We start from the raw sequence: 20,719 nt of genomic DNA on the forward strand, positions 1-20,719 counted from the left end.
TCTTTGTAGTCATGCTTTTCCTTTGTACATTAAGGCTTCCAAAAACACTTTTCCTAGTAAAAGCTGATTCATTGGTTATTCTCTGTTTTACAATGAAGAGTAAAACTCCCTGTATTAGCATGTACTCACATTTGCTGTTTTACAAGAAGACTGTGGCACCCGCTTCTGCCACTGGGATTTGAAAACACTCACAACACTTCACCTTTATGCTGGGCTAAACTCAGGGTAGCCATAAACACTCTGAAGTAATACAAACCTAAATATTCCTGCTAGGCAAACGGAGCGGTGGAACCGAATTATAATGAGCTAGCAGCTGTCACAATATGACCACAGTAACCAAATCAAAATATCAACCGCTAACCCAGATGAGATTCAAAGGTCATCCTGTAAGCCAGCAGCTTTCTTCAGTTCTGCCTGAAACCTCAATCTAATCCAGCAGAAAAATGTTCTGCTGAGCTAGGTTAGAACCCAGCTACCCTATGGCGGTAAATTATTTAATGCTCTGGGAGAGTACCATGAGTAGGACTAGAACCAAATACCACAGTAAGGAAACTGAACCATTCAAAATGGGCCATGTGAAAGCATAGCCCCGATGCGGAACTAAGCTGTAGCCAAATGTACAAAAGTATTGCTTTTCACACCCTTCAGTCACAAATGCATTTTTGTAATTTTATGGGGCAACTTGCTCACTTATCCTCAATCTAGCTTTCAATCGATGCTCTGGAATAATAAAAGGAAAATGGAATGCTTAGCTCCTTCCTTGGAGCAAACAGTTTTAGCTAGAAAATATATTGTGTACCATTGTAAAAATATCTGGACAATTACCTGCAAAAGTTTAGTGCTTGACAAAGGAAAAAAAAGTTTTTTTTAATGTCCATATCCTTTCCATACACTTCTTGCCAGGATTCTCAAACTATTCCATAGCATATAAATAACCCTCTTAAAAAAACAGAGGAGTTAGACTCATCCACCCTTTCTACCATTAGCATACTCTGAAAGGTATCCAACGGACCACCTAGGAAGGTTTCATCAAATTGTTTAAAAACTGCAATGAAGAAGTCTCCAATAGGTCCAGTGTACATTATAATCATTAATAATGATAGGCAGTCACAAGGAAGAAATGATTTATTTTCTCCAGATATAAAACAATGCATGGAATTTCAACTAAGGCAAAATGCAACCTGGCATGTATCTACACAATGAAAGCAACGAGTGAGTTCTTAGTAAATGTCAGGTAAAAGTATATGAATTGGTCAACGTAGGCAGTCAGTACTGACACCTCTCAACCCTGCCAACATCAAAACAAACACAAAGGCTATTCACACCTATTTAAAAAAAATTTAGGAGCTTGCTTTTTGTTTCTGTTAGTTAGGTTCTTCTTTAAAAGACTTACAAGTATCAACCACTAAAACCCTGTATGACAACTATAACCACAGAGAGGAATACAGAACAATCTTATAAACCAAGAAATGTCATTAAGTCTTCTAGCATGATACATACATTGTGTGTATGGGTGTACATGTGTGTGCATGCATGTATAACCACACATGGGTGTTTTATTTACTTTAGGGATTCACAAACTATCAAATAGTGCAATTTTTCCACACACACAAGCTTATTTCTAAAAGAATAAATTAAAACAAACATTTTATTACTTTTTTTTGAGATGGGATCTCACTCTATTGCCCAGGTTGGGGTGCAATGGCATGACGTCAGCCCACTGCAACCTCCGCCCCCTGAGCTCAAGAGATCTTCCCTCCTTGACCTCCCAAGTAGTTGGGACCACAGAAGTGTGCCACCACGCCTGGCTAAGTTTTTGTATTTTTGGTAGAGATGAGGTTTTACCATGTTGCCTAGGCTAAAACACTTTATTACTCTTATAATTTATATCCCACTTTGCATAAATTTGAAATAGAGACACAAATGAACTAAGTTTTGGAATTTCAGTGCCAAATAGAAGTGTTATGTTTAAAAATCTGTAAAATGCAAAACCATTCATGTGAAATCAAGAAGTTCAGAGTTGTAATAATGGGTTTCGTTACCATAAAAGAGGTTATAAACAAATATACTAGCAATGCCTGTTATCATTTCCCTAAAATTGTATACTGCCATAAAGAACAAAATACATAATTAATGATAATCCACTCTCAAAAGGAAAGAGTAGTCCAGTACTTTTTTCTTTCTTTGCAATAAAATAAAACCTTACTAAATGAACAGTTCACCAAAAAAAGGGAAAAAAATCAGGTCATCTGCAGTTAATAACTCTTTCCTATAAAATTAGTGTCACTTATTTCTGTAGCAGACGCCTAATTCAGTCACAGGCTTGATTGATTTGACAATAGAGAATCTGCTCCAATAAAGTGGCTGATTTATTTCTGATGCTATAGCTTTTACCCTGATGCGACATCACAGCAGAATTAAGCCTTTGAAACAGAAACAAATACTTTGTAGTTTTAACAAAAACCAGTTAAACATTCTGAAAGTGGAGACTGGAGTGCTGTCAAACACTTATGCTAAAGTCTACTACCTTCTTTTGGTAGAAGGAAAATATCCACAAAGGTCACAACATGGGCTCTGGGTCTGGACACAAAGTGCGGTTTAGAACACAGCATATATGCTATGAGTTCAAACTGTCCCCTACACCAATAGATCTTACTTTGTTTTTATTATCATTCGTAAATTAATTGCCATTAATTTCTTGAAAATGATCTATCTTTTCTTTGTAAAGCTGTAACATAACACCAAATATGGCTCATCTGAAAAGTGGTTTCATTTTAAATAAACAGCAGCTTGGGCAAAATCAATGAGAATCTTTGTTCCCCGAATCTAGCCTTCAGATACGCAACCCAATCAAGAAGGCATCGGGCATGTGAGAAATTATAGCGATGGGAAGAGTTTTTAATGCAGCATAAGAGTCAATTCTCTTAAAAAAAATTATTCTTCTCTAAACTAAAAATGTAAGGTATTTCATACTTGTTTCAATGTCTTTTTCTCCCTTTTCCCATTTTTTTTGCATACCGCGCAATGCCCTCTTGCTCTGAGGGCGACTTCCCTGACCCCAGTCTGACACTGCGCCGTTAATGTCAGATAAACCATTTAGCCCAAGCACAATTCTTTTCTGTGCAAAAATCTGCTTGAGGTGGAAAATGTAGCAGTTTGTAAACAATAAAGAGCCATGTTTCAAACCAGACAGCTTATCTAACAGAGAAGTCCTTTCACTGGGAACAGTGGGTGGGGGGGCCTCGTGGACATAGTAGCATTTCCTATCACAATGCAGGAGACTGTCTTGGTCTCCATATTTAAGAGTTTAATGGGAAGGAGGGCAGACAGGATAAAAGAGCAAAGCTGACATGGATTTGCAGCCTAAACAACAACTAAGTGAAAAGAATCAGCTCTCTCCGCTCTAGACTGTCAGGCCACTTATATTTTAAATACTATTTGGGTTGAAAAACTAATTTGATTTGTAAAGCAGTTGCCCATGAGGAAACATGAACAGAACAATCATTTAATCTGTTTGTACTGCTTGGTGTATTCTGTAATATTAATTTATCAAGTTGTTCTTTAGAATTAAAACTTTTTTCACATAGATAACATAAGCGTCTCCCTATGAGTATTTATTTATTCTATTTTTCTTACTGTAGCTCATTGGAGGATCATTTTAGGATCCAAGGAAGTTAGTATATTATTTAGGTGCTACTTCTCAAGACTACATTTTCAAATGAATCTTTTATTCTAAGTGGTTGTGTGGAGATGAATAGAGAAGCAAGGATGTTAGAAATAAAATCATAACTATTGACACTGAAGAGTCAAAAGCTGCCTTTTAAAATCTAAGTTGATAAATATATCTGGTCACCTGTATCTACATATCCTGAGAACAAGAAACAATGCACCTTTCTATCAACAACTGATAAAGAACTGGGATTCCTGTTTGAGTTACAATGTTAAAACGTAAATATGAAATTTACTACTTTGAAGGCAAAAATAGCACAAAAATAAGAACATTCTATGACCAAAACCAACTTTGTGGTTCTCAAAGTTGGTAAGATACTCAAAGGCACGAACATATGATGTTACCCATTAAAAATAAGTTGCTAGTATTTATCTGCTTTGACTATTTTGTGTTAAATATCTGAAATCCATTCAGATGGATTTGATGTTGATTTTTCAAAGAATGCCTGAGATTCAAGGACCTGAAGTAACTGGTATAGCTTCCAAAGCTTAAAATCATGACATTCTTTAGAAGCATTTGCAGTTATGGTCTCAGAAAAATATAATCATCACCGTGTGTGTTTCCTTGGAGTGTTGTCCAACAGATTGTACCAAGAAATTTAACTTCACTTATTGACAGATTCTCAAGAGAATTTGGCCAGTTGAGAGATTTACTAATATTGTTAAGAACTCATGTTTACTAGAACAAAGATCTTTTTTTTTTCAATCAAAACTAAAGTAGCCAGCTATTGGGACCTTTTAAGCCATTAGGAATCATCTTTTCATTGCTCAAGTTACTGCTGTTAAACAAACATCCCTACAGGGTAGCCAAAAGCAGAAAAACATGCTGAGGATGCCAGGATGAATGGCATGCCGGAGATTCACAGACAGCCTCAAACTAACAGGTAACTTGCTTTAATAAAGCAGGATGGGGTCTGCCTAGGCCATTAGCACTAAAGTTCATGCCTTGATAAATATACAATCAGATTTTACAATTCAACTTGAATGCACTACTCTGATTTAAGCACACTAAGCCCATTAACACCATTTATTTTCATAACCCCTTTAGCAGAAATCACAGTTAACACGACTATATATCACTGCCAACCAACAAGCCCAGTGATATTTTTATTCTAAATATTCACCACTTTGACTTCATCTACCTTAACTTAGGAAACTACTGATACAACATTGAAACTGTGGTCCGTGCTTTAGGTCTAAGGAAAACAAAATTTCCACGTAGATTCAATATCACTAAAAGCATTTCATTCCATATGCTTGTAAAACTTAATCCTTAATGCACTATTACCAAACACAGACTGCCAATCCTGTCTGCAATTTAAGATTATTACAAGTGAACTGACTAAATATCCAAGTTTCTAAAAGCAGAACCTCTGTCTAGGACGTGGTTTTACCTTCTATAGTAAAACATAAGCATTCAAAAAGTGTAAGTTAATTTAAAATGGGTCTTACTTTGTATTCTGGAATTGACAAAAGGTGGCGAGAGATTGTCATGTGACCCAAGGTCCCTGCTGGTCATGTGGTCATAGGGAGTCCCATCTCCATAGTTCTGTAAATAAAATGACAGTGTAAGTCATTATTTTATATTAATAAACAGCACATAAACAAACATAGCCCCACTACCAAAACTTCCCCCCTCCAAAGAAATTGGAGTCCACTATTCCCTCCCTGGAACTTCACTAGAAGGAATCTGCACTTTCACAGGTATAGTGGCTAAAAGAAAGCTCTAGAGTCTACGAAGTCCAAATTTTCCTCATAATAGTTGAGAAATCTTAGGAATAATAATAATGGTATCAACTGCATGGAGTTGTTGACATAATTAAATAAAATAGTGTATGTAAAACACCAGACACATATAAAGTATATTGCTTATGTTAAAAATTATTATTTTAATAAGGCCACATTAAAGCAAAATTGTGCCACAAAGGAAAATTAGGCATAGCATGCAATGAATTGCTTTTCAAAGACCAAGATAGAGCCATTCAAACAATAACATTTGGTGTTAGGATACTGAAGTTTCAATGTTTTATTATAGTTACTATTGTGGTACTGTGGTTGTAAGAGAAATAGATTGTCACATAAGTAATTAACACATAAGAAAGTTAAGAATATTAGGGTTTAACTATGATATGAACATCAAAACATTAGCATAAATTAGCATTTCTGGAGTTGGACAAAGTATGTCACAAAAAACAACCAGTTGTAAAGCAGACAAATTTTGACAGAAATATTTCATTATTACAATCAGCTTATTGTTTTAAGGGGAATTTAAAATTAAAACAATGTTCTTAAGCTGTCCAGTTACTTAATTTTAATGGGGAAATTTGATAACGCAATAAGAAAGAGTTAAAATCATCTATACTACATGGTTCAACTTTCAGTCTATTAAAGTGCATAAAGTGACCAAAAAGGGGGGAAAAAGTCATTCTGCTCAGCTGGTGGAACTGCCCATTAAAGTCTAAGTCAAATTTACTCAAAGGTATCGGTTGCATGTGAGCCAAAGGGCAAAATCTGCCCACACAAAAGAGAGGGCTGCTGCATGAACAAGGAAAAGACACATCCCCTCAACCTTAAGGAAAACAACCCTGTTCTCAATCACCTTTCCTCATGTATAACAATTAACTTGCCTGATACTGTAATCTAATTCTGCCAACATGTCCATCTATAAAAAGAGGCTACATTTTAAATACCCATCATAGTACACTCACTCACTCTATACCAGGCATTGCATAATGCTAATTATCACTTATTAAGTGTCCTCATCCTAGATAGTGTACTAAAAGCTTAATATATATTATCTAATTTAATCCTCAGCACAGTGCTGTAAGGTAGACACTATCCCCATGTTAAGATGAAAAAAGAGAGACCTTGAAAGTACGCCTGGGTATAAATCTGCCACAAATGATTTGTCTCATGCAAACTTCTGGATTTAGAAAATATAAATTACATGAAATTGGTTTGAAATTATTCACCAATATATTCCTTGAGAAAAATGGCAGGACAGCTAACAAAAACCAAAAGCTAGTTAGTTTTAATCCTAAATTAAGATGATTCTAAACAGACCTTGTTTTCTGAAACACAATTAAAAGTACCATGTGTACTGAATGGATAAATCATAAGAAATTGTGAAAATCTGGATGAACTAAACAATTGAGGGGAGTTCTATGATCTCCACTTGCTGTCAAGGGGAATGGATTTATTTCTGCAAGTGCAGACTGTAACATGAGGAGGAGGAAAGATTTCCTCAACTCATCCATATAAAGCATTAGAATGTCAAGCTCGACAGCTGGTGTAAGGGCTCACAAAGTTACTGGTAAGCTTAGAGATCCTGCTGTACCCTGAACACTAGACTAAGGATCACAATGCCAAGGACAGGTGGAAATGTCTAGCTCTGACTTGCTGAAATGCCCTCATTTTGACAGCTTGATTACCTTCCTTGCCTCTTATGCCAAAATGGAACCTTCCCCCAACCCAAATTTGTGTGAACACTTACAGTAAAATGTTACCCTCCCTGCAGAATGCTTCAACTATATATAGCTGGTTGGGAAAGGAAGACATGCTGGTTTTACCATGTACACGAAGTGTACTTTTAATCTGGGGCATTGTATGTACATCATAAAAACTGACATGGATTTTAGAGGGCCTAGCAATGATTCAGTTAAAGAAATTTCATACAAAATCATGAATATTTAAACTGGAAGAAACACAGATGATCCTCTGGCTCTACTTCCTCATTTTGCAAAATAAGAAAATGAGGACCCAAGAGGTGAAATGACATGCCCAAGATCATATACATACAAGAAAGACATATTGCTTAACCACCCACCCAACTCTTATTCCATGGTCTTCCTATTACATTCCTATTACACTATATTCCTTGGGTCTTCCCCAAGAAACAACCAATGCATGTAGGAAAACTGTGGAGAAGAATAGCAAAAAGTTGAGGGCAAATAAATGAATGATCCATCTAGTGATCAAAGTCCCTACTGGTGGAATGATAACATGTCTACATAGCGAAATCAACTCAGATTCAGTACGTAGATTATACTGGTAGGATAGAACTTCATAGAGTATCTTTGGGATTATTCAGTAGTCTATTCACACCACTACATTATAGGGATATTAGGAATTTTTTTTAAGTTTTTCCATCTACAACAAATAGCATTATGTAATATGGATCAATAACTGACAAAAGAAAGACCAAACATGTAACGAAGGAGTTTTCTTCTGGTTAGCAGAAGTGGAACAGGTGTCAAATTGAATAACAGCATCCAATAAGAGAATGGGGGAAAAAAATTCCAAAGTCAAGCTGATCCTCATTAAACTTAGTATGCACATATATGCGTGTGTGTTTGTGTGCGTGTGCATGCCCATGCCTCTGTGTGTGTGTGTGTGTGTGTGTGTGTGTGTGTGTGTGTGTGTGTGAGAGAGAAACACACCTTCTGTTTGTCAATTTACATATGTGGGATGTCTGGTTGTGGGAGAAAAGATTAGATATACTTACCCTGGACGGGCTTGGATGTCCTCCATTCCCCCAGGACCCTGAGCTACTTCTGTCTTCTACATCTAGGGACAAGAGAAAAGTTCTTTAGGCTTTCTTGCAGTAATTTTTTCTTTTTGTATATGCACTTTTAAATTAATGTTTCAAATTAATCTCCTGTTGCCTTTAATTAAGAACCAGGCACAGGGCTACCATGATGATAGTGGCTTCTGACCCATCTACTTAAATTAACTCATTTAAATTCACAGTAGAAATGAACTGGACCCTCAGGAACCAGAGGTATAAACATAAAAATTACTTCCATCCTTCACAGTGTTTGATAGCCTCAGTTTTTATAGATGTGAAACTGTACTTAAAGTTTTATTACAATCTTTTGGATAAAATAAGTTTAAAAATGCACTAACATAACTTTAATGCAAAAAAAGTTAAATTAAGGTAAATATCCACACTAACACCTTTAGCATCCTCGCCATAATGCTCTTGGATCCTTTTTGTTCCATAGCCCAGGCTTATCACAGAAGACACCAGACATGCAACAGAAAATGAGACTGAGAAAGTATTCAGTAGTCTATTTCCACCAGCACATTACGGGGATATTAGGACTGAAACAAAACTTTTTTTTAGGTTAAGACAATACTGTCTCTGTCTTTCCTTTTTTTTTTAAACTAGACATACCATTTGGTCTACAATCCTTAATCTGGGTTTTGATATGTGGAAACGAATGCGGTTATTCCATTATAAAGCAATGTTTTGTTTTGATAGATGACAGTGAAAAGACCTACATGAACCATCGAAAAGTTGGAATTCTAAACTCAATACCAGCAAAGTTTTAATGCTGAGTAGATTACGAAATGTTCCATCCACGCTCCAAATGGCAAATACGCAGGATGGAAAGTCTAACAGCTAAGTTACCATATTAATTGCTTAAAACATAAAAGTGTTTTAAAGATCAGTTGCTCTATATTTAGAAATGGCTGTGAGATTTTTGATGAAAGGGCCTGCATAAGTATAAAAAGTTTCACTGTTATATTATTTTGATCACGGCTGATAACAGACGGCCATCACCAACACCCTCTGACAGAAGTGGAGGAGGAAGTGTGAAACTAAGGTTCAGGAGACACAATCCCATTTATTGTGTTTCCTCACATTTCAGTGATACTGTTTATTCTCTTAATGCTCTACTGTCATTCCTTTTATTATTACTGCTATTTTATTATCAGCAGAAGTAATCATAGTATAATTAATTTATTTATTTTGGGATACAGTAGAGTACATGGTGTTTCAGAATATCTTAAGAGATAGAAAAGCAACAACAACTAAGTTATTACCATTAAATTAACTTCTCTCTCTTTTTTTTTTAATGACAAATATTATTTCATTTCCTTTTAGTTGGTGCTTCAGCAGATAACACAAACTGCAAACAGATGTCCCCTATGGACAGTTAAAATCAGTGCACTGTGAGCTTCAAGGCATGTCAAGAAAGCTCTCGGGACTGCACCAAGCCTAGAGAAAAGGTGTAAAACCTTCCCTAGATCTGCTGTTTAACAATCCAACATGCTGGCCTATCCTGTATATGTTGAACTGAAGCACACAAAGAAGCTACTTACAACCCTCTGGGATTCGCACATAAATAAATTTTGTAGCCTACACGGTTCTCTTAATTCTTAAACAAAAACCAAATATTTTCAGCCAAAATAAAAAGTGTATAAATAACAAAATCTCTCAACCACTGCAAGCTTTTAAAAGTCTGGCGCATCTTGACTTTCTTTTCACCTATAACAGCCAGCTTGGATTCATTTGAGAGATTTCTCCTCTTGAATTTGGCCAAAAAGTAATGGAGGAACAGATTTGAATCCCTATAAGTACCATAAGATTTCAAATTGTTTGGACTCATTTTATCTTTTCAATTTTAAAAGAGGATTTTAAACATAAAAAGTAGGCAGAGACTTGGAGGAAAGAGGACGCTACTGCCAGGTCAGTGGGGCTTTTGCATCCCAAAGGACATTTGGCAAAGCCACCCAGGAGACAGTTTCGGTTGTCACAATTTGGGTGTTGCTAGTGGCATTGATCACACAGAGGCCAAGAGTTGCTATTAAATATCTCGTAATTGCACAAAACAGCTCTCCACAGTAAGAAATACCCTGTGCAGGGCACAGCAGCTCACACCTGTGATACCAGCACGTTGGGAGGCTGAAGCAGAAGGATTGCTTGAGGCCAGGAGTTTGAGACCAGCCTGGGAAACACGGCAAGATTCTGTCGCTACAAAAATTTTTTAAATTAGCCAAGTGTGGTGGAACTTGCCTGTAGTCCTAGCTAACTGGAGGGGCCGAGGCAGGAAGATCCCTTGAGCCCAGGAGTTCAAGGTTACAGTGAACTACGATTGTGCCACTGCACTCCAACCTAGGCAACTGAGTGAGACCCTGTCCCTAAAAATATATATATATTTTTGGTGTTCTGACCCCAAATAAAAATTGTGTTGAGATTGAGAAGCCCTGTGCTAGAGCAAAAGGAATCAAGTTGGAGAAAAGATGTATTAAAATTTGATTTATAATTTAGTAAGAACTCTTATTAAATACACAGTTTTTCTTATGCACTTTAAGCCAGACTTGAGCTGGAATGTACCAAGAGACCTTCATATACATCTTCTGTCCACAGAAAAAAGGGAAAGTAATGGTCAACCAAGCAGCCTGCTAATTAGCAGGCAGATAAAACACATCAAAACTTGAGTATTCCCAACTGGGCAATTTCAAAAGCGAGCAATCCACTAATTAAAAATGCTGGAAGTCTAGCTTTTTCAAAGCAGGTTAAATACTGGCTGGGTTCCTTCACAAATAGATTCCTGACCAATCGGATCTGACTGCTCTTTTTCCACCCTTTCCCATTTCCATCTTTCCCACTTCCTGACCTCACGCTGCTGCACCTTTCTTTCTTTGATTGCTCTCTGTTGAACAGGCTTCCCCTTCCCTTGGTCTCCTGCTCGATCTCAAGGATGAGGACAAATCACTAGCTCTCCCAAACCTAATAAATAGAATAATCATATGAATTCTAATTATATTTTATCTTTGAAAAAAATCTATAGGACCGGTGCTCATTTATCCATATCCATAGAAGACACTATAAACTAGTGTCTTCCATAGCATGCGCAATGGTAATTCATAATGAATGTAAACATGTTACTTTGAAGTCATTTTCTTCCATCTTCCCTCTCCTTGAACTTTGTCAGGCCTGCCTCTTAGTTAGCATTTCCTCAATAACTATTCCAGTGCACCACCAAGTGCATTTCAAAGTGTATCCGCCACCTGAATCACCTGTATGCCCATTTTTAAATTGGCTTATTAGGGTCCGTCTCACATCTACTCAGTCTAGAACTCCAGGGATGGGGCTGAGAAAACTGTTTTTAACAGGTCCCCAGGTAACTTTTATGCACACAGGAGTTTGAGAACCACAGGACTACTCCACTGTAACACAAGACAAATGCATGCCCCACACCACCAACAGCAGCCTCTCTCACTCCATATCTTAAAATTGCTGTCTGGGTTGCTGGCTTCAGCAGCATTCACTATACACCTCCATCACATGAGCATCCAAGAAGTTCTTGTCCAGACTCATTTTCATGTAAACCTTGCACAGGGCCTACACCTGGCCATTCCTTACTCCTGCTAGGGTACCAGGACACTGCACGGTCTTTTATACCACCATGTTTTTGTAACTGCTATTCCTTCTGCCTAAACTGTTCCTCACCTCTCAAAGAAAGAGTAACAGCTCACATGTGGTGAGCTTGAATGTATGTCAGACACTGCGCTAAACTCTCAAATGCCTTACTAGTATTCTGGTTTTATATATGAGAAAACTGAGGCTCAGATGGGTTAGAAAACTTGCCCAAGGGATCAGGAAATGGCAGAGCTTGGACACAAAAGGAGGCTGAAGCTCTGCCCACTGCTGTAAAGACTCCCCAGTAAGAATGTCACATCTCTGTCTAACCAGCTGAACGTTCCCTCCTGTCACTTCTCCCCACGCAGAGTGAATATATTTATTTGGGAGTTTATACCCACTCTTGTGTCCACAAAAGATTACAGAAACACATACAACACAAAATATACGGAATCAATATTTGAAGGAACCAAGCGACTGCAAAATAAAAGTAGCAGAACAGTAAGGCCAGAGGTATGATGAGTTTATCAAAATGCACACAGTGAAGGACTGGCTATTTGCTAGAGGTGGGTCAAAACTTTAGAAGCTATTAAGTAGACAAAGCAGAGAGGGAAACAAGATTGACAATAACCATCAGATAAAAACACACAAAGTGTCCAGGAGAAGCATACCTAATCCTGGTATTAAGCCAGACAGAAAATATCTGTGAGCTCCCAACACAGAGGACAGAATATCCCATAGCAGCCCATAGTATTAACAGTAGGCACAATGATAAAACTTGTATGGCTGGCTCAATACGATAGTTCAGCAAGTACACAGAATTTATTATCCAAATAACCATGTGAATATATATACAGCTATAGAGCTATATACTTATATCATACCCAACTGTGACGTATGTTTATTATAGGAAAGAAACATACTTGACACAAATAACATCTTGTGTGGTACTGTACAATGGTGGGCTCATTAGTTCTTTATTGAAATGAGTTAAAACAGCAGAAAGTGAAAAGTAAGATAATATTGTGGTATGAGAAGTGTTTACATCTAGAGGTGAGACTAAACAATATACAGGAAATAGATGTGTGAAATCCATTAAGGCAACATAGTGACAAATGAAAAACTGCCTGGGATGAAGCTGCTGAATCTATTTAGCTCTCGCCCCCCCCTTGTTCTATTGCCACCCTTTTTCCAAGATGGGAGAATAAAGAGAAAGATATTACCCCGGGCAAAAAGAAAGGAAGAAAGCAAGTAGATGATAGAAATTCCTGTTCCAAAAGACTGAAATGGGCTCAGTTCAAGATTTTTCTAATTTCTTATTTTACCCTAAACCAAGATAGATTTAGTAACTCTTCCATGGGATTGCTGGCTGCTTTAGGAGGCAATCTGAAAATCCACAAATTTTCATCTTATTTGATTCATTCTGCATGAGTCCCCTCTACAGTGTCTGACATATTGGTCGGGTGCAATGGCTCATGCCTGTAATCCCAGCACTTTGAGATGCCGAGGCGGGCAGATCAGCTGAGGTCAGGAGTTTGAAGCCAGCCTGGCCAAAATGGTGAGACCCCATCTCTACTAAAAATACAAAAATCAGCCGGGCCTGGTGGTGGACGCCTGTAATCCCAGCTACCCAGGAGGCTGAGGCAGGAGAATTGCTTGAACCCAGGAGGTGGAGGTTGCCGCGAGCCAAGATCGAGCCACTGTACTCCAGCCTGGGTGACAGAGCGAGACTGTCTCAAAAAAAAATAATAAATAAAGTATTTGACAGATCAGTGCCAAAACACAACAGTTTGGGCAGAACTATGACCAAACACTCTATTTAGGGGAAAGATGTTCAGACATAATTCTTACCTTCTGCGATTTCCCATCCACATTCATTAAACTTGTAATCCGATTACTCAAACCTCCACTTTGCTCTTGTGGTCAGCAAGATCAAAACTATCAGACAGACTAGACAAACTTTAGAAAACACAGCACTGGGAGTTGGGATAAAGAGCTGGATTTCAGCAGGGACTCTGCAGTGACCAGTTCTCTGGTCTGAGCAAGTCACTGGCCTCTCCGTACTCATTTTTGTGAACTACGAAATAAGCAAGTTTGATTTCCATTCTTGGAAATAGGGCAGGCTAGTATATTTGGACAACTCTCCCACAGAAAACTAAAAATGATGGATAACAGTTTTTTGAAAAATTTTAAAATACTGAGCAGACAAGATAACAAGGAATCAGGGAGCCAAAATCAAAGTGAAGGCTGGAACCCAGGGAAGAAGAAAACACATTTTTTGCCCTGGGGACATCTGTCAGCCTTGAAAACGTAATGGCCTCTTGAGTCAAGGAGAACAGAAGTGAAAACCCAAGACATACCCCAAAGTCGGTATTCTAACAGAAGATAAGGGATGATAGTATTTGCAAGATTAAGGAGTTATTGTTAAAGTAAATGAATTAACTAACATTTGTTAAACACTTAGGAAAGTACTTGATTCGTAGTAAATATCTACCATAGTCACCAATATTTATCATGAGTGCCTAATTTAATAATACCCTCCAATATCTAAGAAAATCTGAGCCTTACATTTTTATGACATCTTGTTCTGCTAAACAGGTCAGTGATTTTTAAATACTCTCCTGGATCTTAGAAACACCCAAAACGTTTAGGTTAAACAATCCTACCTTCTCCGTGACCCTGTATAACACTATCAGAGTGAGAATTCAGTAAGCATTAGATTTATTCAGTGGCTTAGTTTACCATTAGAGTATTCTCTTTATATCTCAGTGTACTTCTATGTGTAATACACAAATGACATGTTGTCAGAAGTTATGTATGCTGATCAGAGTCCCAAGCTAAGAACACAGACTAAATACCATGTAACTTTCAGCTTGATTTGAAATAAACAAGTATGAGAGTTACCTAGATTGATTTGACATAGAGCTGTGTAGTTGTCCTTTCTATACTCTGAGCCTACAACATGCCAATCACCCAGGACCCTAGAGTTTTATGAAATCAGAAAAATGCCTAAAATGGTATTTTGCATTGCTCTAAGTCTACAGATTCCTGCTCTTGTAGAAATATATTGATTTCTTAATAAAAATTTCAACACATTCAGAATGCGTTCAGAGATAGGATGTCAAGTTCTTCCAGGAAAGATAATCATTCTGAAACGCAATGAAGTCTACGCTGCCTCAAAACCTTCTTCCTGCAACAACAGACACTATTAAATATCCTCCACACCATTATGGAGACTCACAGACTGCGTACATCTGTGGCTCCTACTAATTTCCTAGTCCAGGAAGAACCCTTGGCTGAGCCCTCACACAAACTGAGATGGCATATGCTCTCCGTCAGTGCCAGATGAATTTAGAGTTCAAAATATTTCATCAGCAAAGAGCGTGTTAAGGATGTGCACATTTTCATTAGCACCCAGTATAATAAGAGCTCTAAGTAGAGTAATTTGAAGTCAAATTTGAGTACTATTACGGACATAGGAAGAGTTGAGGAGATTCAAATTTTGACAGATGATGTCCACACAAGCATGATTGTTTCTGTTTTCTATTAGACATAAGAAATGGTGCTTCAGAATGAGTGATCTGGGCACTAACAAGAAACTTGACAAGAAGCTTCCAGCACTTCCCAAATCTGACTAAGCAAAGGATGAGGGTTGTGTCAATGCTTCCCACACAAATGTTAAGATGTGTCAGGCCAGGTGCAATGGCTCACGCCTATAATCCCAGCACTTTGGGAAGCCAAGGCAGGTGGATTATGATTTGATTACTCAAAGCTCTACTTTGCTTATGTGGACAGCAATCAAAACTATCAGACTAGAAAAAGTGAGGCCAAGAGTTCGAGATCAGCCTGGGCAACATGGTAAAACCCATCTCTACTAAAAATACAAAAATTAGCTGGGCATGGTGGTGCACACTTGCAGTCCCAGCTACTCGAGAGGCTGAGGCACTAGAATCACATGAACCCAGAAGGTGGAGGTTGCATTGATCCAAGATTGTGCCACTGCACTCCAGCCTCCGTGACTGAGCAAGACTCTGTCTCAAAAAAAAAAAAAAAAGATAAGTCAAATATAAAGAATACAGACCTGGGCTTTCCATTTTCAGATGACTGCTGTCAACTCTGGCTTTCTCAGAGCTAATGGATTTCCTAACCAAATAAATCTGAAACTCAAAGGTCAAGCATGAGATCATCTTATAGTATTTTTCATATGATAAGGAAAGTTAAAGGGTAGATATGCTGGTGAGAAAGTATAGTAGGAAACAAGTGTTTGCAGACAATTACTGCAATATTTTAGCCTTAATTAACATCCAACTTAAACTTCCATTAATAAGTCCTTTAAAACAGTATTATTTTCCTTAAGTTCAAAATAAACTGTTTTTCAAAAATGAACACTAAATTTCTGCTGCTTAAGATATGGAGTTAATTCCATTGTGTGCTGTCATAAACAGGGAAAGCATCTTCCTATAACATAAAATTCAGATAATGAGAAAGTAACAAAATGAAGTGGGTAACAGTTATGTTACAAATATGTCAGTGGTGTTCCTTATATTGAAACTCAGAAATCTTTTTGAAGCTCAAGGTGGTAAACAGTTACATTATGCAACTGAACCAAACGTACATTGAAGCCTTTATATTAATTTATATATTTGGAGGTGTCAACGATCATCTAACTTGAATTATACCCTAGCTTGAATATATAATGTGAAATGCTGAGAGATGAGTGCCATTTAGCAACCTTTCAAGTGTATGGGACTGGCTAGCTGGGGTCTTCCTCTTGAAGAGAAGTTAGTCGTTTGGGGATCCTACCTTTTAAAGCAATATCCTACAAATAAGAGCCATGAATAACTCAAGCAAGAGTATAACGTGAACTATATATACCTTCTTTGACTTTTCGAAATGTGACCAATCTAAAAGCACTTAAAAATCAGTCTTAACTAAGACAGTTTTCTTGGAGAGTAAACATTTCGAATCGCGTGAGAATAACAATTGGAAGTAAGTTACCATATCTGAAGACTTTGGAAAAAAAAAATCAAAGTACCATCTAACTTCAACATTACACAGATAAGTTTCAAAGTACTTAAATAAATGTGAAAATATTGCAAGGAAGTTTTTAAGTAGGTGTTTGGCACCTCCTAAAGACATATCACCTTCTAAAGATATATCACAGAGTGCAAGAAATAAAAGGTAGATACTTTAGAAAACAAAGCGTTAAACAACTAAGGAATACATTTAAGAATATGCTTCATTTCCTAATAAAACTGAATATATACCTCTGATAATGTCTACATGTAATTACATGTGTATTTTTCAAACCATACATGTAATATTTATAGTGCAAAATCCATAATATTGTAATGACTTCAGATATACAAACTGGTATTTAAAATGCCTATTTGGTAAATAATTTATTGAATTTATTCTTGGGAGAGGTTAGCCAACATGAAACATGGAACTGTTTCCTCTTTTCTTCTTTTCTTTCCTGATACCTCTTTTCTCCCGAGGGTGCCATTTGTGAGGTTCTGAGAAGGGGACGCTGGCTTAATTGAAGTATCTGTAGGCTGTAATTGCTCTGCCTAACCACAATGGTCTACTTCTCCCAAATGGCATTCTTTCCTCTTGCTTTCTCCTTTTTCTTCTATTTCCTTTTATACTTTAACAAAATCTACTTCTCCTGTTTGTTTTATTGTCATTTCCTATTCCAGATGCTTGACTAATATTGGTGAAGTCAATAGTTTTACATATTCAAAACTCCTCCTGAAAATCCAGTTTTCCACCACAACCCCTTTTGCTTAAAATACTCACTCCCATAAACTGATTTTCATTTTACCCTTTCAACATGGCAATCCTTCCACCTATGTTTAACACTGCAGCCTATGACCTGGCAATGACAAATGATCAATCTTGCATGTTATCTTTAGGGGTCATGTCTTAGTTTTAGGCCAATTTTCTCTGTATTTAGGCTCAAATGTGCAAACCACACTATATTACTCTGCAAAACATCAATGAGAAGGCTTAATTAAGTAACACTGACAGATAAATCCATTTCTTTCATAGTAATCAAATCAAAGCAGGTTGACATAACACAGGAACTTAATGCAGTTATTCCCTTGTAATTGGAAAAAGGCCCTTTACTTCTCATTAAAGCAATCTTCTGGGTACTGGCATAATAAGGAGGCTCAGAGCTTTAATACTGCCCTATAAAAGTCTCAAGATACAGACCCCTTAAGCAAACAAGCCAGATTATCTAATTCCTTGATCACAGCAGAACACGCAGTTCCTACTGTTTTAAACTACTAATTCTTTATCTCTCCTACAATTAAAAAGAGGTAAATTAGTATCAAACACATATAATGAAAATCTGTAAAAATGCATAAACTGTTTACAGTTGTATAAATCTACCTCCACATGTATTTGAAGGGAAGCAGTCTATTAAAATGAATTTGAAATACTTTACACATCTGAAATTGTAATAGCTTGGATCACGGGAAAATCTATTTTACTCCATGGGCTCAATAGGACACGTATTGCCTAAATTTACAGTGTGATACTTAACCATACAGTACAACCTTGTTCATCAGAATTGTAAGAGAATGAAAGTTTTAGTAAAGCATTTAATTTTTGTGGTACGAAAAAAATATTAAGTCATCCGGTCAACTGTAGGCTGCTCTTACTCATTTAAACTCCAGAAAAAATGCGACAATATTATACCATGTTCATATCCCCAAACTAAATAAAATAAATTTCCACTCTTTCAATTCCAATTTTGAGGGTGTTTCTATTACTTATTTATTGGTACCTGACCAATCTTGAAATGATTCCAGCAACTCTTTCTAAAAGGATAATTTATTATCTAGGCACTACATGGTGATCTCCAAATGGTGGCTGACCACCCAAATACTCCAAGGAACCTCATAGAAAACACAGATATCCTAGCCCCACCTGGGAACTGATCAAGAAAAGATCAAGGGTTGAAGTCAAGGAAAATGTATAATTTTTTCATTCTTCCCATGTTTTACATTTTTATTTTTTTTAAGTTTTGGGGTTTTTGTTTGTTTTGTTTGTTTGTTTTTGAGACAGGGTCTCGTTCTGTCACACAGGCTGGAGTCCAGTGGCACAAACACAGCTCACCACAGCCGCAACCTCCTAGGCTTAGGAGATCCTCCCAATTCAGCCTCCCAAGTAGCTGGGACTGCCACACCAGGCTAATTTTAAAAGTTTTCAATTACAGTGCAGTTATAATTATATAATATGTTGCTTCTGAACCATGTGTAAGTTGCATCAATTATATCCTTTTACACCTTAGTACTTCTGTGTGCACTTCCTAAGAACAAAAACAGTACTATTATCAAAATCAGAAAATATACTGTGGGTACTTAGATCCAATCCATAATCCATATTCCAATAGGGCACTTCCTCCATCTCCGGTAGAAGACAAAGTCCAGTATCATGCACTGCACTGAATTGTCTATCTCTTTTATCCATTTGAATCAGACATAATTCCTCAGTCTTTTCCTTCTGTGATATTAGAATTTTGGAAGAATACAGGCCGGTTATTTTATGGAAATGTTTCTCAATTTGGGAGGATCAGATGCTTCCTCATGATTATATTCCAGTGGATATAATACTACAATAGTGGTCTGGTGTCCTTCCCAGGACATCACTTCCAGAGCCCCTTGATGGCATGTTGGTCTGCCCCTCATGTGCTATGCCAATTTTGATCACCTGGTCAAAGTGGCATGCAAATTCTGCAATGTATGATTATAATTTGTCCCTGTTGAACTAATCAGTAATCTATGGAAAGATTCGTTAAGAACATTCAAACTAATTTTTAAGTATGTGCTTATTGAAAAAAATTAAAATACAAAAATGTATAAGGTAAAAAGTGATAATGCCCTCAAGTCTCACTTGTACCACTCTTAGACGAGCGATAACCCATCACAGCTTCCTATTTCCTTACATATCCTCACGTCTCTGATCAACTGGTTTCGACAGCCGCAGAAATGTAGGGCAATAAATGCTAAACTTGACTGAAGTTTCTGTTCTATTTGAATTGGTAAGAAATATTCTTCAATCGTTGATCATCTAGTGACATTTCAATGGAGACAATGATTAGTTGTAGCCCTGTGACCTAGGTGGGAGTGGGGAGGGCAGGAACAAGAATATATTCAGGCATATTTTACTATTAATTTTGAAGGAATTTGGCCAAGGACTGATCCACTTGTGAATTAATGCAATGTATAAAGGCAAGTTAAAGAATCAGTTTTGGAGCCATGCTATCCTAACAGGCTATTTGGTGCCTCCTCCCACCACATTCTGTAAACCACTGTGTAAAAAGGAGACCTGCCATTTCAGAGGCACTTCCCAATTAAATTCAAATGCAGAGACAAGCATACTCATGACACAGAAAAATTTAGTGTGGTTTCCATGGGCTGACGTACAAAAAAAAAATTGGAAACATCTAAAATATTTTAGAAGGGGGAGATAAGTTGAGTTGCCACTTTTAAAAGAATATATTCCCACATTTAGAGAGCAGGTATACAAATGAACTAGCCACCTCACAAAGTGAAGAGTGAAGGGTGACCCCAAAAAAGACTGTGAGAGGAACTTTGCCATTCAATACAGCATAAGCATACCATACAATATTGAGTGAGTTAACTTGTTATAATCAATATAAGGTAGAAACAGTCCCTTTAACCTTTAGATGAAGCCCTCGTTGTTTTTTTGTTTTTTGTTTTTTGTTTTTGAGATGGGGTCCTGCTCTTCATCTAGGGTATATGTAGTGCAGTGGTGCGATCAGGGCTCACTGCAACCTCAACCTCCCAGACTCAAGCAACCCTCCCA

The 20,719-nt window shown here is 37.3% G+C and overlaps 1 protein-coding gene across 35 annotated transcripts in view; it reads right to left on the minus strand.

Moving 5' to 3' along the window:
• TCF4 (transcription factor 4) overlaps window positions 1-20,719 on the minus strand; it is a 412,803-nt gene that overhangs the window by 232,240 nt on the left and 159,844 nt on the right. For all 35 annotated transcript variants that reach the window (XM_055102437.2, XM_055102434.2, XM_055102438.2 and 32 more), the window contains 2 exons: window positions 8,234-8,295; window positions 5,182-5,278 (listed from right to left, as the gene is read on the minus strand). In XM_055102437.2, the coding sequence (XP_054958412.1) occupies window positions 5,182-5,278; window positions 8,234-8,295 (159 nt within the window). The remainder of the gene's footprint in view (window positions 1-5,181; window positions 5,279-8,233; window positions 8,296-20,719) is intronic.

The sequence above is a fragment of the Pan paniscus genome, chromosome 17 (genome assembly GCF_029289425.2).
Source record: "Pan paniscus chromosome 17, NHGRI_mPanPan1-v2.0_pri, whole genome shotgun sequence".
Lineage (NCBI taxonomy): Eukaryota > Metazoa > Chordata > Mammalia > Primates > Hominidae > Pan > Pan paniscus.